Below are 19,802 nucleotides of genomic sequence, written 5' to 3'. Positions count from 1 at the left end.
AAAGTTGTGACATAGTTTACAAAATTGTTACCGTGAAGTCAGTTGGCTCAGGTAACTTGCATCAGTGGAGGGAAACTTGCATAGCCCTCAAATGAATGCCCTGGCTGGTCATTAAAATAGAAAGTTGATATTATCATTTAGAAATTGATAGTGTCAAGTTATGATTTGTTGATAGATATAAGTGGCAGGTTTTAACTCAGTAAAAGACTGTCTTATCAACACTGCGGAAAGAAAACATATTATCAGGTCGATCAAAATATATGGTAAAAAATTTCTTTGCCAAACTATTTTTCCATCTTTTTACCAACTAATTTTTTCCTGATAAGATATTTTACAACAAAATGCAGTGGAGTAGTTATGGCTGGTTTGAAATTGGGCTATACACTGATATTCCTTTTATTCTTTTTATAGTATGCATCCCTGCATTTTTTTATTTGTTCAAACAAAAACAGGGGAGAGTGTACAGAGAGGAGAAGACAAAAGTCAGGTACCGGCTCTAACTTGGGACTGTCTGACCATGAAGGTAATAAAGATATAGATGGACAAAAAACATCTTAGCTAAATGGTTGCGGCTTTTCTTTGATGTACCATCATTGGAAGCAAAAAATATCAATTTATAACTTTGATAAGAAGAGAAAGAGGAAGTTCGGTTGATTTTGAGAAACTTAATTTTGCCAAAAATCCTTGTTAAAATGCAATTCAAAATAGTTTCAACTGATGTAAGACTAAAAGAGTATATTAATTTCATATGGATACATTTTTGGGCAGGCATTTTGTTAACATTGAGAGTTTCATCGCATTATCATTGAAAGTGTCTTATCTTGAAATCTTCACATCTAAGTGGGTAGTGGTTTTCATACTCTGACAAAATGATCAATACAAGGTTCTTAATCAGGGATCGAATTAGCGTAGCGATGCGTTTTTGGATTACTTACAAGCTAAAAATTGAAAATTGATCCATTTTAGGATGCAAAATCATGCTTATCAAAAAATTGCGATGCACTTTCTATCCCTTATTTCGATGCCTGTTAATGATAACATGTAATTCTTTTTTAAATCTATCTATGCCTTTATGGGCAGGAATTTGGAGTATTGTGCTTATTATGTGAAATTCTTTTCAATATTTCATGACAAGTCTATTACATTTCATGCAAAATTAATCATCTTATTCCCAAAGTAACCAAACAGCTGTTTGCTTCCAAATCAAAGGCATTGACTCCATCTATCTTTATTACCTTATTACATGGGGTGGCGATTTGGCCACCATTCCACTGAATCTCCAAAGTCATTACTTTAATGGGATAAATTTTTGGGCATTTAATGGGCCTATCCGCGAAATTCTAAAATTTTGCGGGGACTTAATTTTGCAGGTGGCACTATTGGGTGACAATATTTTCACAACTTTATCACTTTTACTGTCAAATCATGCATGTTGGTTGTTGAAATACACATTATTAGCGTCTCTTTGATGCAAGTAACCATTTTTTTAAATAGTATTTATTTGACATGTTTTGAGCTTTGTTTAGAAATATTTCGCAGATGAGGCCCTTCCAAATTTCCATTGGGACTTAATTTTGCGGATGACACCCGAATCAGCGAAATCCACAAAATTTAATCCTGGGAAAGTTTATCCCATTAAAGTAGTTTGAGTCAATGGGAACGGCAAATTATAAAATACATGAGTTTGCTTTTGCAAAGAGTAGGCTTTTAAATCGAAATATGAAAGAGATCCATATGTGGAACACGCACAAGTGTCTGCACACTCTGAGAGGAAGAAGAACAAATCAGTGACAAATATACAATGGAGAATTTCTCAGTGCTACGACATCAGACGGCATTGTTCCCTCTTATTTTGGATGGGTGCATCTTTTCAGTTGAACACCCTATCTGATTTTGGAGGTCAAATTATTTTCAGGTCAAAACTTTCTTTTGTTTCATCTGAAATGTGAACACAGTAAACAAAGGGATTATCAATTTATAGTCATTTTGTAGTTTTCCATCCTTTTATGTATATTCGTAAAGGTTTTACTATTGTATCAAAAAATCTGCTATTCTGCAGTAACATTATTCAAAATTCCAACTGCAGTTCTGATTTTTTATCCAAAAAATTATACTGTTTTTATTCCTGAAAAAGAGCATCAAACTATTTGTTCTTCCTCTTTCTTTTAAAGCCATTTGATCTCCTTTCAAAGTAGGATTTTCTCCCTTTTATATTGATTTTTAAGATGGTTATTGTTTATCACCTGGCTTTCTCTTCATGCTATATTGTATATATTATCATTTTAATTAAATTTGAAACGTTAACTTCTATAATGTATTAGACTACCCACCCAGTCTCCCTATTTCTTTTTTCATGGCTTATGATTGTATTTTTCTCTTTTATTTTCATTAATCTTTATTTCTTATTTTGTCAGAACACGATGTTTGAAATACTATTTTACCAACCCACTTTCAAAGGATGTCTGCTTTAACTCTCAACCTTGATTTTGATATGGGTTTTCAAACAAACTAAATACACTTTATCACTTTAGCTGTGTGGTCAGTTTTTGAATGGGCTGGTAATTAATTTACAAGGAAATGACGCCTAATTCTTTGTCTTTTACGATGTCAATGCAAGGACTTCAGACATTTTGAGATCTTCCTTTCTGGTAGACTTGAGCCCAGTCTCCTCACTTTTTGTAGATTGAAGTGTATTATGATAGACATTGCAAAGACATTTGGTTTGATGAGTATGGAAAAAAGGTGTAATACTTAAATTCAATATAATATTCTAGCATTAAAAAAAAGAGGAAATGAGACACTTTAAAATAGATTTAGGATGGCATTAAGTTGATCATCAAATCTAATATCAATTCTGCTTTAAATTCACACACAAAATATTTCGATCAGATTTTTTCACTTCGTGAATTGTTTTAAATGTTCTCAAAATTTTATTTACTGTTTACCATTTGTTTGTGTAACAAACTTTTGTAAACAATCTCTTTAAAACGTCTACTGTTGAGTATAACTAATTATTTTGTTTTTAAAAACCTCTTTCTTTTTTATTTAGCAAGATATGAAAAAATGTCTGCTGCAAGAAATTTAAAACGTAAAATCTCAGTGGCTACAAATGGCGAGTTCAACGATGAATCAACAAAAATTAAAAAAGCTAAAAAGAGCTCTACACCATCGTCAAAAAATGAAGAAAATTGTAAAAAATGTATCAAGAATCGACTGTCCCTTAAGTGTGCTGGTCCATACGTATTGGGGCCATCTCTTGGTCGTTCACCAGTTAAAAGTATTGTTCAATGTTTAGCAAGAAAGATGAGTACTGACAATTTCTTCACCATAAAATTACTAACTCTAACCAATTCTAAGGAATCAATGAATGATGTTAAGCAGGGTAAAATGTTGATACACACTGAGTATTCGTTGTTATCTTTACTTCATAAGCAAGAAGGTGTTATACACACTCATGGACTGTTTCAAGATGAGGTTATACCAGAGGATACATCAGATAAAGCCATCACCAGTGAAGAACAAGAAACTCGTTTTAAAAAATGCAGACGGTTATGTCTTGTTTTAGATTGCCTTGAGCCTCACAATTATTGTCAATCTACACAAGATTTCGAGAATTTGCAATCGTATGTTATTAAAGAGAAGAAATTGTGTGAGAGGAAAGCTTTGGTTGTTTTCTTGGATATTATCAAAGTTGTTAAGGGGCTTCATGAGGTAAGATTTAGATTTTGATATATTTACATTACAAGAGTCTTCTACATATTCATTTAATAAGACTATGTATAATATATTTTTTAAATTTATTTGTTTAGTTTACTTTAATTGGATTAATCTGCTTGAGGTTTCAATTTTGCAAGCCTTAGAAAATTGCGAAATTTTGTGGATTTATTTTTGTAAACAAACATACAAACCAACGTTTTCAAATATCTCTTGTGGATTTAATTTCAGAGATCAGCTAAAAATCAGTTGAAAATTGTCCTGAGAACGCCAATTTTGACAAAATTAGCAGATACACAGATTTTTTAAGCCGAAAATCTGACCTTAAAATGTTGCATTTATTTAATTTCGTGAGTTTTATTTTTGCAAAACAGTAAAAAGATTCACAAAAATTCTAAAATTAGATCTCACGAAAATTAATTGATCCAAAAATGAAAGTAATACGAATTTTTTCGTTTTGAATCGTTCGATTGTCAGCTTAATTCATTTAAATCTTTAGCTATGGAAAATCTTTTAATTTTGGCTTTTTCTATCATTTTTTCCTTTTTTTTGTTTTAGAAAAATATTGTTCACAGAGATCTCAAGCTAGGAAATATTGTTTTAAACAAACGGTAAGCTTTCCATGTAACTTTTTAAGTCATGTATCTACTTCCCTATTGGTAGAGATTGAATGAATAATATACTGTAGCCAGTTTCGAAAAAGGGTGTTGTTTACTCTCGTGTACCTAATAGCCGGGGGGGGGGTTGGAATAAGCAGGGGGGTTGGAAAAAATCTGAATCAAAAATCAGAATTAATACAAAAAAGGGAACTTTCAAAAACATTTTCCCAAAAATTAATAAGCGGGGGGGTTGGAATAAGAATGTCCTGGGTGGCTATTAGGTACCCGAGAGTAGGTCATTTTTTTTTCGATTTCTAAAGCTAATAGTCTTGATTAATTTTAGGGAATCAATTATGTCCACTTAAAATCCTCTATATCGTTTTGAAAGCTTCTAAATGATGTATTTCAGGTCTGAAGTGGTTTTTGTGTCAGTCTTTGTCAATGAAAATCTGAGACCTTATTCACTCACCCCAATATTAATTCTATATGAGCCGATTCCTATACACGTGTACGCCCGAAAAAAACAAACTAAGAAAGTTCATTTTCGTTCATCATCGATCGTTCACCTCTATTCTTTTTTAGAACAAGACGGATTACTATTACTAATTTTTGTTTGGGCAAACATTTAGTCAGAGGTGATGATTTGTTGAATGACCAGAGAGGGAGCCCTGCATATATAAGTCCTGACGTCCTTAGTGGTGAGTTCTTTTAATTATTTTTGGGCGGATTGTCAAAGTTTTGAACGTTTCTTGGAACTTAACTCTTTCTTTCATCCTTTTTAACAAAAATCATAAAAGCTATAAGGGCCATTCCGAGAAAGTGTCAACCACGCTGGGAGAATTTATGCCTGATTGAACCACTTCTATGGGTGCTATGAAATGTTGCAATGGTCACGGTGTTCCTAGGTCTCTGCTGGCGGTATCCAGTCAAAGATAAGCGTGACGTAACGTACCCCTTACTCTGGAATGGCCGCTAACTCGATGCTATATTTCGATTGTATTTTGAATAATTTATCCAAAAATGTCACTTTACTATTCTACTAGTGAACAAAAAATGAGGTAGGGGGTGAAGCATCAATAAGGGTTATGTATACAATTACTTTATATTTTTATGAATTTTTAGGTCGTCCATACTCAGGCAAAGCATCAGACATGTGGGCGCTGGGCGTTGTTCTATACACCATGCTGTACGGACAATTCCCATTCTACGATAGTGTACCACAGGAGTTATTTCGTAAGATCAAGACTGCTGAATACGTTATTCCAAAGTATGTTTCTTTTATGTGCGTATAAATGCCGTTGTGATTTTTAAGATGTAGCACTTTGAAGTCTTTAAAGAGTATCATTTTATCTCCCTTCATTTTTACACAACATTTTAGACAAATTTTTTTCCTTTTCGCGCCACGTGGTTACAAATTAAAGAAATTGTTGTTTATTTTGCTACGTCAGCATATGGTACACTTTCAAAAGAAAATTGTTAAGCTTAAATTGTCGAATACCCTTACAATGAACCATCTCTTTAATTTGCCCTTACAGTGCAATTACTTTCGGAAGCTGAAAAACATATTCTGCTTATCCTACGGATGTGAAGCATTTTGGGTTCAAAACTCTTTATGATACGGCGGAGTCTCCCTAACTCGAACACGAACAGAGAACACAAATCTGTTCGAATTATGGAAATTTCGAGTTATAAAGATTGTTAACTTAAGGTTACAAAAAGATTTGACTGAATTTTTGGACCTACCCCGGTGGGGTGAAGGTCCTATAAATTAACCCGTGTTCGTTAGTTCGTTCGTTCGTTAGTTACCAACTTTTCTCGAGATTGGCTCATTCAATTTTTCTGATTTTTTGCACAAAGGTGCATTACTATAAACCCTCGAATGTGACGGAGCCCGATTTTCGAAAAAAAAATTTTTCCGGCCGGTAGAACCGGAAATGTCCCGAAAAAAGCGGTTTTTTGAGATTTTCTCAAGATTTTATCATTAGTTTTTTGCGATTTTTTGCACATAGATGCACATTAGTACTGCCGAAAAGGTGTCGAAAACCGTTTGCCGAAAAAAAATTTTTTCCGGTCTGTAGAACCGGAAATGTGCCGGAAATCGTCGTTTTTTCACATTTCCGTCACATTTTTTCAACTTATTTAATTGTTTTGTTTACAGAAAAATGTTCTTTATGATGATGCCCAAAACTTAGCATCGTTTGATTTCCAAAAAAATCATCCTTTGAATCCGGAACTCCTTAAAAATCGCCGGAACAGCCGAAAACCGGCGTAAAACGGTTTTCCTTCATTTTTTCAACTTATACTCGACAGATTTTCATGATTTTTTGCACAATGATGTAAAATGGCAATGCTCAAAATGTGACAGAGCCCAATTTTCGAAAAAGAAATTTTTCCGGCCGCTAGAACCGGAAATGTCCCGAAAAAAGCGGTTTTTTGAGATTTTCTCGAGATTTTCTCATTAGTTTTTTGCGATTTTTTGCACATAGATGCACATAAGTACTGCCGAAAAGGTGTTTCTTAATTGCTTTTTCCGTTCCAATAGATATATAATTCGAAATTTAAAATTATACATTACTTCCATTAAATTCTAATTATTCGTTTTATAAATAGGTAGGTCCATTAAAGTATTGCTTGTTATTTCTTACTTAACTATCATTGCTGTCGTTTCCATTCTACCAGGGATAAGAGAGTATCAGAGGACACAATTCTCCTGCTGCATCGATTGTTGATGTTGGATTCTTCAAAGAGGGCAACTGCTGATGATGCATTGATACAGCTACAAACTACTGTCAGTTCCTGGTAAGATCTCCCAACATCACTTCCTTCTCCCTCTCCTTACCCACTCGAAAAATACGAATATATTGTCTCCAGGCTTCAGAAAGATTCCGTAAAACTTCATCCCCGTAAGAAAAAGACACTGACGTCTGATGGATTTTCATCCTGAAATAAAGTTTTGACAACAAAAATTATTTTGTAAAACAGGTGCCAAAAAGTTTGACAAAAAAAATATTTTGTAAAATAGGTGCCAGTTTAGAGAAAGAATCAACACTATTTTTTTTATTCTGTTACTGACTTTTTCATTACAAGATTGGAGTCTATTTTACGTTTCATTGAGATTTTTAAAGCTGGTTGCAACACTGGAGGACGTTGATATTTTTTTCACGTATTAACAAATATTTGTTTGTGCAAAGTTATTTTTACATTGGTGTAAAAACCTCATTTTTACAGTTATTTTTTCTTATAAATAATTTTCTACTTTTTCTTTACTTTTGGCACGCGCCGTAAGCGCTCGCTTCGATGTACTTAATTTTCTTATTATTTGATTGGTAGTTTATCACGTGACTTTTGTGACTTATTTTTATTGGCTTATTTTTCACTTATAACGGCCTCGTGTTTAGAAGGTCGCTCTCTTATTTCAGTATTTTATAGAAGATAAGGTGCATCATGAAATTTATTGAAGATATTGTTTGAAGTGACTATCCTGATTTTCCTGAAAGGAATTAACATAAATTTCCGTTTTTACATGGCGCAACAGCAGCTTGGTTACTGGTTGATACCGCATCCGATTTAAAGCTCATTGGCTATACGACTCTACGATTTACAAACGTATGACCGTTTTTTACTCGACATTCTGAGTTTTTTATTTTGAGAAGTTTTTTCTTGTCTCGTTTTTTCTTGATATTTGAGATTTTGTGATTTTTCTCTGCTGAGATTTTTCTGTAATTCTTGAGACCATTGCTCCAAGATTTTATCTTTGATTCTTGAGACTTTTTTGCTCCAAGATCTGTGTTTTTACTCGTTTTTCCTTTCTGCCTGGGTGGTGAAAGGGCTTTGTTTCTGTATCTCCGGTCCATAGGATTAGGCCTGTTCAAAGTATTCCTTATTCTTCCCGGTTGTTTTTTTTCTCCTGTGGGAAGAGGAGAACATAAAGTTTGAATTGCGATTCTGAATTTTTTCTTGACGATTTTTTTTTCGAAATTCCGTCTGAATTCGTAGATTTATTGGACATTTTACTGACAATTTTTTTTGACAGATATTTTTTTGTTTTGATTTTTTGCACTCAAGAAATTCTGTTCAAAGTTGATTTTTTGGCTAGAGAAGTTTGCTTATACTTTCTCGTTTTTGTCAAATTTTAAAGTTTCCTGCTTTGCTATAGTGAATCTCTCTTTCTATTTACTCTTGGCTATTGTGATTGTGTTTCGCTAGAGTTTTTCTTTCAAAAGGTGAGGATTGGTGGAATTCTATTGTTTGAAGTTTCCCCGTCGTTTTTAGATCAGCTGTTGATAGCTGTATTTGAGATTTTTTATTTAATTTGGTAATTTGATCTAGTGTTGAAATTTTCCTTTCCTTGATTGGCACGCGTCGGAAAATTTCCAAATCTTTTCTTTCTCTGATTTAATTGGCTTTTGTTTGAAGTTTCCGTCTTTTATATCACCATGACACTGGATCGAAAACTCAAGCGGAGAGAAGGCCTTAGAGCTTTCTTAAAATCCACTATGGAGAATATCGAAAAGTATCTTAAAGGTGATGACATTTCTGAGGCAAAGTTAAGATCCTTTAAGTCTATGCTAGATTCCACTTGTGCCCAACTTTCCGACATCAATGAAGAGATTCTCCCACTTTTAGACCCTGAAAAGATCAGTGACGATGTAGTTCAAAGCATGGGATTAATGCTTCCTGCAACTGAGATCGATGCTTGTCTTGACATTAAGCTTTTGGAGATAGCAAAATCGAATGGCTCCGCGTCTGTTTCTTTGCCAACTGCATCCGTTTCTTCTGGGACAATTGTTTCTCGACTTCCAAAGATAGAGCTCCCTACGTTTAAAGGTGATCCGCTCAAGTGGCAAGGGTTTTGGGATCAGTTCAAGATTTCCATCCACGAAAATGAGCGCATAAACGACATTGACCGCTTTAATTTTTTGAAAAAATATTTGGCTGGCGAAGCCTTGGATTCGATTAAAGGTTTGACTCTAAACTCTGATAATTACAAGGAAGCCATAGAAATATTATGCGAGAGGTATGGGAACGAGCAAGTTTTGATTTCGTCACACATGCAATCCCTCTTGAGGATACAGAAAATAAGATCAAAAGACAACATAAAGAGCCTTCGAACGCTTTACAACCACGTTGAAAGCTGTGTGCGAAATTTGAAAGCCTTGAAGCTCGAAGCTAAAGGTTATGGCAGTCTTTTGATCCCTATCTTAAAAGAAAAACTCCCTGACGAGCTAAAAATTGTGATCTCTAGGAAGTTTGGAAGTTCCATCTGGACACTAGATTTATTGCTCACTTATCTCAATGAAGAACTTAGAGCTCAGGAAAATTGCACCAATTCTGGTGGCGGAAAAGCTGAGCGAACTGATGAGAGTGATCCACTTTATAGTGCCCTTGGTCTTTTTTCTAATACTGAGAAGAACGTCTGTGTCTTTTGTAAAAAGAGTCACAGCTCTGCTAAATGTCGAAAGGTCACAAATACACAGTCACGTCGGGATATTCTAATTAGAGAAAAGAGGTGTTTTGTTTGTTTGGCTCGTGGACATCGTTCCAATGCTTGTAGAGATAAGTACTCATGTAATAGGTGTAACAAGAGGCATCACATTTCTATTTGCGATGAAGGTAAACAAAGATCTGAAGCTGATAATATTTCTAACAATCAGATCTCGATCTTGACCGATGCAAATAGTGAGCCTCAGTCTGAATCCAAAGCTCCTTGTAGTTGTAGTTGCAACTCTGTTCCTACTCCTGTTTCTCAAAATTGTGCTCAAGTTTCTTCACGTAGCGTTTTGTTGCAGACTGCAACTAGTGAGATCTTTGGTTCCAGTTGTCACAACAGTGTGAAAACAAGATTGTTGTTCGACACTGGAAGCCAAAGAAGCTACATTACGACAGAGTTAAAAGACCGTTTAAAATTAAAGTGCGTGAGAAAAGAGAATGTAGTGATTAAGACTTTTGGAAATTTGAATAATGCGGAAATCAAACGTTTGGAAGTTGTTCAATTCAAAGTGAAACATCGGAAGTCTTCTAAATACGTTTTAGTTGAAGCTCTTTGTGTTCCGGACATTTGTAGCCCGATTGCAAATCAGAAGTTGGATTGTGCAAAGAAGTTGAATGAATTCTCTGATTTGGTGTTTGCAGATGTTTCCGAGGAGTTTGACTTGAGTATAGGTGTATTGGTTGGTATCGATTCTTATTTTCGCTTCTTTACTGGTAAGAGACGTGAGAGCAAAGAAGGTGTTGTGGCTTGTGAATCTTCACTTGGTTGGATTTTGAGTGGATCTGTTGTTGGACCTACCCCGGTGGGGTGGAGGTCCTATAAATTAACCCGTGTTCGTTAGTTAGTTAGTTAGTTCGTTCGTTCGTTAGTTACCAACTTTTCTCGAGATTGGCTCATTCAATTTTTCTGATTTTTTGCACAAAGGTGCATTACTATAAACCCTCGAATGTGACGGAGCCCGATTTTCGAAAAAAAATTTTTTCCGGCCGGTAGAACCGGAAATGTCCCGAAAAAAGCGGTTTTTTGAGATTTTCTCGAGATTTTATCATTAGTTTTTTGCGATTTTTTGCACATAGATGCACATTAGTACTGCCGAAAAGGTGTCGAAAACCGTTTGCCGAAAAAAAATTTTTTCCGGTCTGTAGAACCGGAAATGTGCCGGAAATCGTCGTTTTTTTCACATTTCCGTCACATTTTTTCAACTTATTTAATTGTTTCTTTACAGAAAAATGTTCTTTATGATGATGCCCAAAACTTAGCATTGTTTGATTTCCAAAAAAATCATCCTTTGAATCCGGAACTCCTTAAAAATCGCCGGAACAGCCGAAAACCGGCGTAAAACGGTTTTCCTTCATTTTTTCAACTTATACTCGACAGATTTTCATGATTTTTTGCACAATGATGTAAAATGGCAATGCCCAAAATGTGACAGAGCCCAATTTTCGAAAAAGAAATTTTTCCGGCCGGTAGAACCGGAAATGTCCCGAAAAAAGCGGTTTTTTGAGATTTTCTCGAGATTTTCTCATTAGTTTTTTGCGATTTTTTGCACATAGATGCACATTAGTACTGCCGAAAAGGTGTCGAAAACCGTTTGCCGAAAAAAATGTTTTTCCGGTCTGTAGAACCGGAAATGTGCCGGAAATCTTCGTTTTTTCACATTTCCGTCACATTTTTTCAACTTATTTAATTGTTTCTTTACAGAAAAATGTTCTTTATGATGATGCCCAAAACTTAGCATCGTTTGATTTCCAAAAAAATCATCCTTTGAATCCGGAACTCCTTAAAAATCGCCGGAACAGCCGAAAACCGGCGTAAAACGGTTTTCCTTCATTTTTTCAACTTATACTCGACAGATTTTCATGATTTTTTGCACAATGATGTAAAATGGCAATGCCCAAAATGTGACAGAGCCCAATTTTCGAAAAAGAAATTTTTCCGGCCGCTAGAACCGGAAATGTCCCGAAAAAAGCGGTTTTTTGAGATTTTCTCGAGATGAATGATTGATTAAAGTGTCGATATTATTTTTCTTTCACCGTTAAACATCGATGCGTTTCTTAATTGCTTTCTCCGTTCCAATAGATATATAAATCGAAATTTAAAATTATACATTACTTCCATTAAATTCTAATTATTCGTTTTATAAATAGGTAGGTCCATTAAAGTATTACTTGTTTTCAAAGGTTTGACTGAAGTAACTTATAGTCATCAAATGAGAGTTGAGGTACAAACTGTTGATGCCAAGCTCCATAAGTTTTGGCAGATAGAGGAGGCGGAGAGTGCCGAGGATAACTCAGTGATTAACCAATTTACCAAAGACATTTACCATGATGGTACTAGGTATGTCGCGAAACTGCCTTTCAAGCCCGACCACGAGAGTGTGCCTGACAACTTTTCGACCTGTGTGAAACGTCTGGAATCCCTTAATTCGCGTCTCGATCGTCTTGGTATCAATACTGACTACGAGAAAATTTTTATTGATTATGAGAAAGACGGAATTATCGAACGTGTGCCTGAGGCGCAGATTGCCGTTCATTACATTCCCCATAGACCAGTTATCCGCGAAGACAAGGTCACCACTAAGATAAGGCCTGTGTTTGATGCTTCTTATTCTGTCAATGGTGTATCCTTGAATGATTGCCTTTATCCTGGTCCAAATTTACTTGCTAAGATTTTTGACATTTTACTACGTTTTAGAATGAACAAGATTGGTATTTTAGCTGATATCAAGCAAGCTTTCTTGAATATCAGCATCCATCCTGATCATAGAGACTTTTTGAGATTTCTCTGGAGAGACCCTTCGTCCTCTGATAGAGAAGTCGTTGTCTATCGTTTTTTGAGAGTTGTTTTTGGTTTGACGTCTAGTCCTTTTTTACTCAATGGTACGATTCGTCAACACATGTCGAAGTACCTCGAGTCTGACAAAGTTTTTGTTGAACAGTTTTTATCTGATTTGTATGTCGATGACATAACCACTGGTACTGATACCGTGGAAAGTGGTAAGATTTTCTGTGAAAAAGCACTTTCTAGTATGTCTGATGCAGGACTTCAGTTAAGGAAATGGACTTCCAATGACGCTGAACTGCAAGAATTTTTCTCATCTAAAGAACCACCGTTACAACCCAAGTGTATTGAAGATGATAGCTCTTTTGCTCAATCCCAATTTCAATCTCAGGATGAATGCAAAAGGGTACTTGGTGTTGAGTGGGACATTTCCAAAGATGTATTTGTCTTTAGGTTTGATTCGTTTCTGGAAAAGGGTCGATTGATAACCTTAACTAAGAGAACCATTTTGAGTCTTGCTGCTTCTATTTACGACCCTTTAGGAATTTTGACTCCTATCACTGCTAGAGTGAAGACTATTTTTCAGCTTGTTTGCAAAGTTAAGTGTGGTTGGGACGATAAGGTTCCACCAGACATAGCTTGTGCTTGGTATGGTTTTTTAGACGCTTTGGAAAGTGTAAAGATTGTTGAAATTGATAGATTTGCTTTTGTTTCCTGCAACAGTGATACTTTGAGAGTTGAGTTGCATGGATTTTGTGATAGTTCTGAGATTCTTTATTGTAGTGTTATTTATTTGAGAGTGATTTCCGAGACTGGGATCAGTGTTTTCTTTTTGACCTCGAAAAGTAAGGTTGCTCCTTTGAAAAAGGTGACGATTCCTAGACTTGAACTTCTTAGTTGTGTGTTGTTGAGTGATTTGTTGAATAATGTTAGATCTGCTCTCTCCGGTCGTATTTCTGTTGATGCTACTCGATGTTGGTCTGATTCGAAGGTTGCCTTGTGCTGGATAAAAGGAAATAGAAAGACTTGGAAGCCTTGGGTTGAGAACCGTGTAGTGTCTGCAAGAAAGGTTGTTCAGAAGGAGGATTGGCATCACATCCCTGGAAAGGATAATCCTGCGGATATCCCTACCAGGATGGTTCCTCAGTTTAAAGACGCTTTTTGTGAGAAATGGTTTAAAGGACCGGAGATACTCTTTGACGAAGATAAGCTTTCTTCTTTTCTTTCTAACGAATCTTCTCTTCTCGACACTGATAAGTCTGACGTTCTTTCTGAAGCTCGAAATCGTTTTGTTGACTTTGATGGTCGTTCTTCTTATGATCCTTTTGAGTGCAAGGATGAAGTTTTGAGTAGCGTTTCTTTTCTTTTTACGACTGACAAATCTGACAATGACATCGGCCTGAGCAAAATCATTGATGTTGGTAGATACAGCACCTTACAAAATTGATTAAAGTTACCGCACTTGTATACCGCTTCGTCTCCAACATCAAAGCTAAACGCAACAATGGTCATGTTATCAAAGATGTCATTTCATCTGAAGAACAAGAAGCTGCTCTTACCAACTGGATCAAGGAGGAACAACGCCTAATGAAGTCCATCTCAACATATCGAAAGCTGACGAAATCACTTGGTGTCTTCGAGAAAGACGATTTATTACGTGTCCGTGGTCGTTTTGACAATGCTGATATCACCACAGACCAAAAGCATCCAATATTGATTCGCAACGCCACCAGCCCGTTCACGAAGCTTGTCATTTGGAATTCACACGAACTGACAAAGCATCAGGGGATTGATTCAACACTGGCCGACGTTCGAAGAAGATATTGGATTGTGCAAGGAAGAAAAGCCGTGAAGAACACCATCAGACAATGTGTCGTATGTATTCGTTTTCAAGGTAGAACATTGCGTTCACCTCCAACACCGGACTTACCCGATTTTAGGGTTGATTTTCACGAACGTTCATTTAATTCTGTTGGCATGGATTTTGCAGGTCCCCTTTATTTTAGAAATTTTTTAGATAATGATAAAACCAATAAGGACAGTCTGAAATGTTACATTCTTCTCCTTACGTGTGCTACTTCTCGAGCAGTCCATTTAGAGTTGGTACCGGACTTGTCAAAAGAATCGTTCATCCGTGCATTCAAACGTTTCGTCGCCCGAAGGGGTACGCCTTCGCTTGTTATTAGTGACAATGCAAAAACATTCCGTTCGTCCACCGTCAAAAGATTTATGACATCGCTCAACATTAAACAACGTTTTATTCTTCCAGCTTCTCCTTGGTGGGAGGATTTTATGAGAGACTTGTGAGATCTGTTAAATCCTCACTTAAAAAGATTTTAGGACTTTCTTTCCTTACTTATGAAGAACTTGAGACCGTGTTGATTGAAATTGAAAGTTCCATCAACACACGGCCACTAACCTACGTTAACGAGGATGATACCGAAACCATCATCACTCCTAATCATCTTATTTTTGGAACTGACATTCATGATAATTTTTCTTTTGTTTCTGCGAACACTTTCGTTCCAGTTAAACGTCTTCGTCACTTACATAAAATTTTAGAACATTTCCGTAACCGTTTTTCGTCGATTTATATAAATGAACTCCGTCAATCACATATATACAGAGAGATCAACAAACCGGATAAACGTAAGCTCGTCGTCGGAGACATAGTTTTGGTCAAAGACGACACACACCTTCCGAGATCAAGATGGCCCATCGCTAAAGTTGAAGAACTTGTCAGTGGAAAAGATGGCAACATCCGCGGTGCAAAGTTATCTACCGTCACCAAGAATGGAAAACGAGGATCCATTCACCGCCCACTGGCCAAAATCATTCCTTTTGAAATCGTCGATAACCATCAACAGACGCCTGAGACACCTGTTTCACCCACCGCTACCGAACCAGCTGAAATGGTTGAAAACTGTGAGAAAGTAGTACATAATCGGGGGAGAACCAGTACGAGAAAGGCTGCAATCGAGGGACAGAACCTGCGAAGATTACGAAATCAATATCTTTGAACCTTTTTCATGAATATTTCTTTCTTTGGTCGCTGAGGATGTAAAAACCTCATTTTTACAGTTATTTTTTCTTATAAATAATTTTCTACTTTTTCTTTACTTTTGGCACGCGCCGTAAGCGCTCGCTTCGATGTACTTAATTTTCTTATTATTTGATTGGTAGTTTATCACGTGACTTTTGTGACTTATTTTTATTGGCTTATTTTTCACTTATAACGGCCTCGTGTTTAGAAGGTCGCTCTCTTATTTCAGTATTTTATAGAAGATAAGGTGCATCATGAAATTTATTGAAGATATTGTTTGAAGTGACTATCCTGATTTTCCTGAAAGGAATTAACATAAATTTCCGTTTTTACAATTGGATTCTAAGTACTTCATTATTCTATCTCAAAATTTAAGTTAGCCTTCCCTTAACATTTTTAGTTTGCTCACAATCTGAATTCGATCTTGTACACTTTTTTTTCAAACACCTGGTATCTCTCTTCAGGTATTGCTCAACCGTTCTACACGATGTTCAGATTGTGCCTGATATCGATCACCAACAAGATAAAGAAAACGCCACCAACTCAAATACTACTTCAAACGGTAACCCATCCTCACGGAAAAGCTCTACAGAATCCATGGATAGCGTCATCTTGGTACAAACTCCAAAACATCTCAAACAACCTCACAGACATTCAACTCGATATAGTCACCATAGACATCAACAAGAACTTCTGAGGCGAATTCAAAGTATGACTTCACCTCCACCCACATTGAGACGTGTTAGTCGTAGCACTCCTTCACTTACGGAAAGTGATTTAGAAGCATACGCTAGAGGGATTCGATCAATTGTTCCACTATAAAGACTTTGCTTAATTTCGCAGCAGAATTGTATTTTTGTGAAATTTCAATGACAGATGAGGATGCAGTATAGAATTATTTAAAGGTGGTTTCGTTTACATTTTCTGGTCGAAAGCCTCCTGTAGCTGACTGTTACTGTCGCACAATTCTTTATAGGAACAACTTTTCATGAGGACCAGCTTAAGAATAAATCAAATAAAAGGGTCAATTTAAGCTTCTCTTAAGTCCCTCGAGTGAAGAATGTATAAGTATATTGTGGCCTAACCTAAAACTAGAACAACCGATGTACAGGCAAAATTTACTGGTTATCAAACTGGTTATAAAAATTTTCTATTAGAGTATTTTTTTTGACCGTGCGCTTCCATTGAATATATTTTAAATTTTGAGTCTCTGGTTAAACACGATATTTTTGACATCAAATATTGGGCCATTTCATTTTATATCCATACAGGGGGGTTACGAACATTTCCAGGGGGAGGGGTAATCCGAGAAGAATTTCCAGGGGGAGTTGTTTTCATTTTTCCAGGGTGTAATAACTTATTTTAAATTTTTAGGGGGTTTCAGACTATGATTTAGTTCGTCCACCCGCACTCAAAAGGTAGGAAAATCTATTTTCCAAGGGTTTTTCTGAAAATTTTCGGGGGTAATCACAAATTTCAAAGAATTTTTTTTTTGACGTGAAAAAGCTCGTCCGTCCCCTGTATGGATTTTTAATGTAACAACCCATTTCTCTGCCAAAAAGTTTCTAAAAGACAAATGATTTGTGATAATTAGAGATTCCATTGACAGACCTCTATACTTCCTACTCGTTAGAGAATATCAGAAGCTGTCCATTGTACTTGCTGGGAATAACTACCTATCATGGTCTTTATTCGCTATTTTTATATTCGATAGAAAATATATATTATAAAATTTCTCCAAAGCAATATTATGTTGATCATAATGTTATCAAAATATTTTTAATATAACCTATACAATTTTTTGAACCTAAAAATACTCTCTTTTTCCTCTTTTTCGTGTGACTTATTTTTTACTTGTAAAAATCTATTATATACATATAATTTTTTTGAAATTTAACTCGTCTTGTTTTGGGACGATATGGAGTTTTTACAAGCTCTTATTTGATTTGGTTGGTCGTTAACCAGTAATAAAACAATTTTGTTACTTTTTATAAAGAACGCGTCATTTTTATTACTTCAAATGACCAATTATTAGAGTATCTTATAAAAACTCCATCTCATCTGCTTGTTTTCCTTGTTTATCTTAAACAATCTTCCCGTAAAAATTATATTTCCTTTTTGTCCCGAACAGACTTTGCACTAGTCCCGGGATAACTTAATCTTTGACTAAACCCTAACTATTTCTTAGCTACGGTATAGTTTGTCCATATTCATTTGAATAATGGGTTTTTACAAACATTCTATTTTGATTGTTTTTTATATAAAAAACGACGGAAGACGTTTATTCAAAAGATAGTGAACGGATAAACGAAAGCGAGCATGTCGAACGCTTTGATTGTTCTTTCAGATATTGCTAGAGTAACTTTAAGAATCCTTGCTAAAGCTATATAATAGTGATTTTTGCTGAGTCAATATTCTTTTACGATTTTCCTGAAACTTAAATTCTTTATGATGTCAATCCCATTTCAACAGATGACAACAAAATCTTTCAAACCACACCTCTTCTGATAGAGACGATTTTTTTATTGTAGCGTCAACATCTTAATTTGGGCTGAGCCAAACATAAATGTTAATAATTTTGAGCTTAAAATGTGGGCTATTTGTGTAAATAACTTGGGTCGTTCAAAAGGTAACAAATTTTTCTGCAAATTTTCATCAACGAATTTGAATATGAGTTCGACCTTCAAAATAAAATTCGAAATGGCAACCTAAAGGTAAATTTGGCAGGGGGGGCACGCAGTTACTACAAGACATGATGTGTAGTAAGTGCTTTTTCAACACTTTTTTTCAGGACCACAACCCTTTGCAGTTACTACACCTTGGTAGTAACTGTTTTCAGAAAAGATTTCCAGGTACCACCCCCGTTTTTGAGTGATATCATCAAAAACATGCTCGAAATTACCCTAAATTGCGATTATTTTTCAACCTAAAGCCATTTTTGTGCTAGATTTTCTTTTAATTTACTTGGTTAACAGCTGTTGAGAACATTTTAATGATAATTAGGGAAAGCATAATTTCAAAGTTGGGTCTGAGAAAAATTTCAAATTTTTTTTCGTCCATTTATAACAAAAATATTTTTTTTAACAAAGAATTTTTTTATTTTTTGTGAAAAAGTATTAAAATATAAGCACTTACTACACCAAAAGTGCTATTTTTAGTGTTTGGCACCACCCCCAAACAGCAGTTACTACACTGTGTAGTAACTGTTTTCATAACTTCTGAATACAGTACCACCACGGTAGTAAGTGTCATACTGTCTTGTAGTAACTGCGTGCCCCCCCCTGAATTTGGGCCAAAAAACAACCTTTCTCAAAGACCCGGTAGGATGTTTTCAGCCTGCCAAAATAACGGGCCATATGGATTGGGATTTGAATTCTATTGTTTTCAAACCAGAGAAATTCAAAGGTTTTGTGTTGTGTTAATAAATAAGTGTGGTATCATTGCTTACTCGTCAATTTTAATTTACAATCTTTTTCACAATGAATTGACACAACGTGTTGAATGGTCAGAAAGAGTAAAAAATGATTTTTTGTTTATTTCAGCACAATATAAGGAGACACTGTCCTGATATGAAATATGGGGGAAATATGTGTCTAATATGAAACGAGAGCACTTTATGTAAAAATAAAATCTTTTTTAGCTGAATATTTTGGTACAGCGGGGACAAAATTAGAGTATAATTTTCCACTGGGGGACTATTTTTTGGCCAATTTTTTCAGTTGGAAGAGGTCCCTATGCCTATGGGTGTGTGAGAAGGGGTGTAAAAATTATGTACATAGAAATGTTAAAATGAATCCGAATTTCGAACAGGCGGTAAAGAATTCTTAATTCGGTTTGCATTTTCGGGTTTTGGGGAATTTCCCTAAAAACGAAAGTAAATCGAAATGTTATTTCAGGTCTGATGCAGTTTTTTTTCGTATGCAGGTACTCAAATTGAAACACGGCTTTCAACCGTGGCTTGAATACCCTAAAATTTTTTTTTTTTTTTTTTTTTTTTTTTTTTTATATATTTCCCAGAGCCTCAGTTGACTGGGTCTAAAAACGTAACATACATTATATGTATAAGTACAGGTTGAACATAGAAAAAACAAAGGGTTAGAAAATAGTAAAAGAAAAAAACTAGTTTATATAAGCAGTAGCTTCAGTGATAATAATATCATCCAAGTTTTCAGTT

At 35.4% G+C, this 19,802-nt stretch overlaps 2 protein-coding genes across 2 annotated transcripts; both read left to right on the top strand.

The window, feature by feature from the left end:
- The first annotated feature begins 3,024 nt into the window (after nucleotides 1–3,024).
- On the top strand, nucleotides 3,025–17,520 carry LOC136822575 (serine/threonine-protein kinase 40-like). The gene is made up of 6 exons (XM_067078839.1): nucleotides 3,025–3,711; nucleotides 4,273–4,325; nucleotides 4,896–5,011; nucleotides 5,436–5,580; nucleotides 6,993–7,112; nucleotides 16,093–17,520. The coding sequence occupies exons 1-6, from the start codon at nucleotides 3,064–3,066 to the stop codon at nucleotides 16,448–16,450; spliced, it is 1,440 nt and encodes a 479-aa protein (XP_066934940.1). The 5' UTR covers nucleotides 3,025–3,063; the 3' UTR covers nucleotides 16,451–17,520.
- On the top strand, nucleotides 8,645–10,800 carry LOC136822574 (uncharacterized). Its single transcript, XM_067078837.1, has one exon. The coding sequence runs from the start codon at nucleotides 8,750–8,752 to the stop codon at nucleotides 10,643–10,645; it is 1,896 nt and encodes a 631-aa protein (XP_066934938.1). The 5' UTR covers nucleotides 8,645–8,749; the 3' UTR covers nucleotides 10,646–10,800.
- Nucleotides 17,521–19,802: the final 2,282 nt, after the last annotated feature.

This window comes from Clytia hemisphaerica, unplaced genomic scaffold (assembly GCF_902728285.1).
Source record: "Clytia hemisphaerica strain Z4C2 unplaced genomic scaffold, Clytia hemisphaerica genome assembly, whole genome shotgun sequence".
In the NCBI taxonomy this organism is placed as follows: Eukaryota; Metazoa; Cnidaria; class Hydrozoa; order Leptothecata; family Clytiidae; genus Clytia; species Clytia hemisphaerica.
Note: the sequence above shows the minus strand (reverse complement) of the source record. Positions and strands in the feature narration are given on the sequence as shown.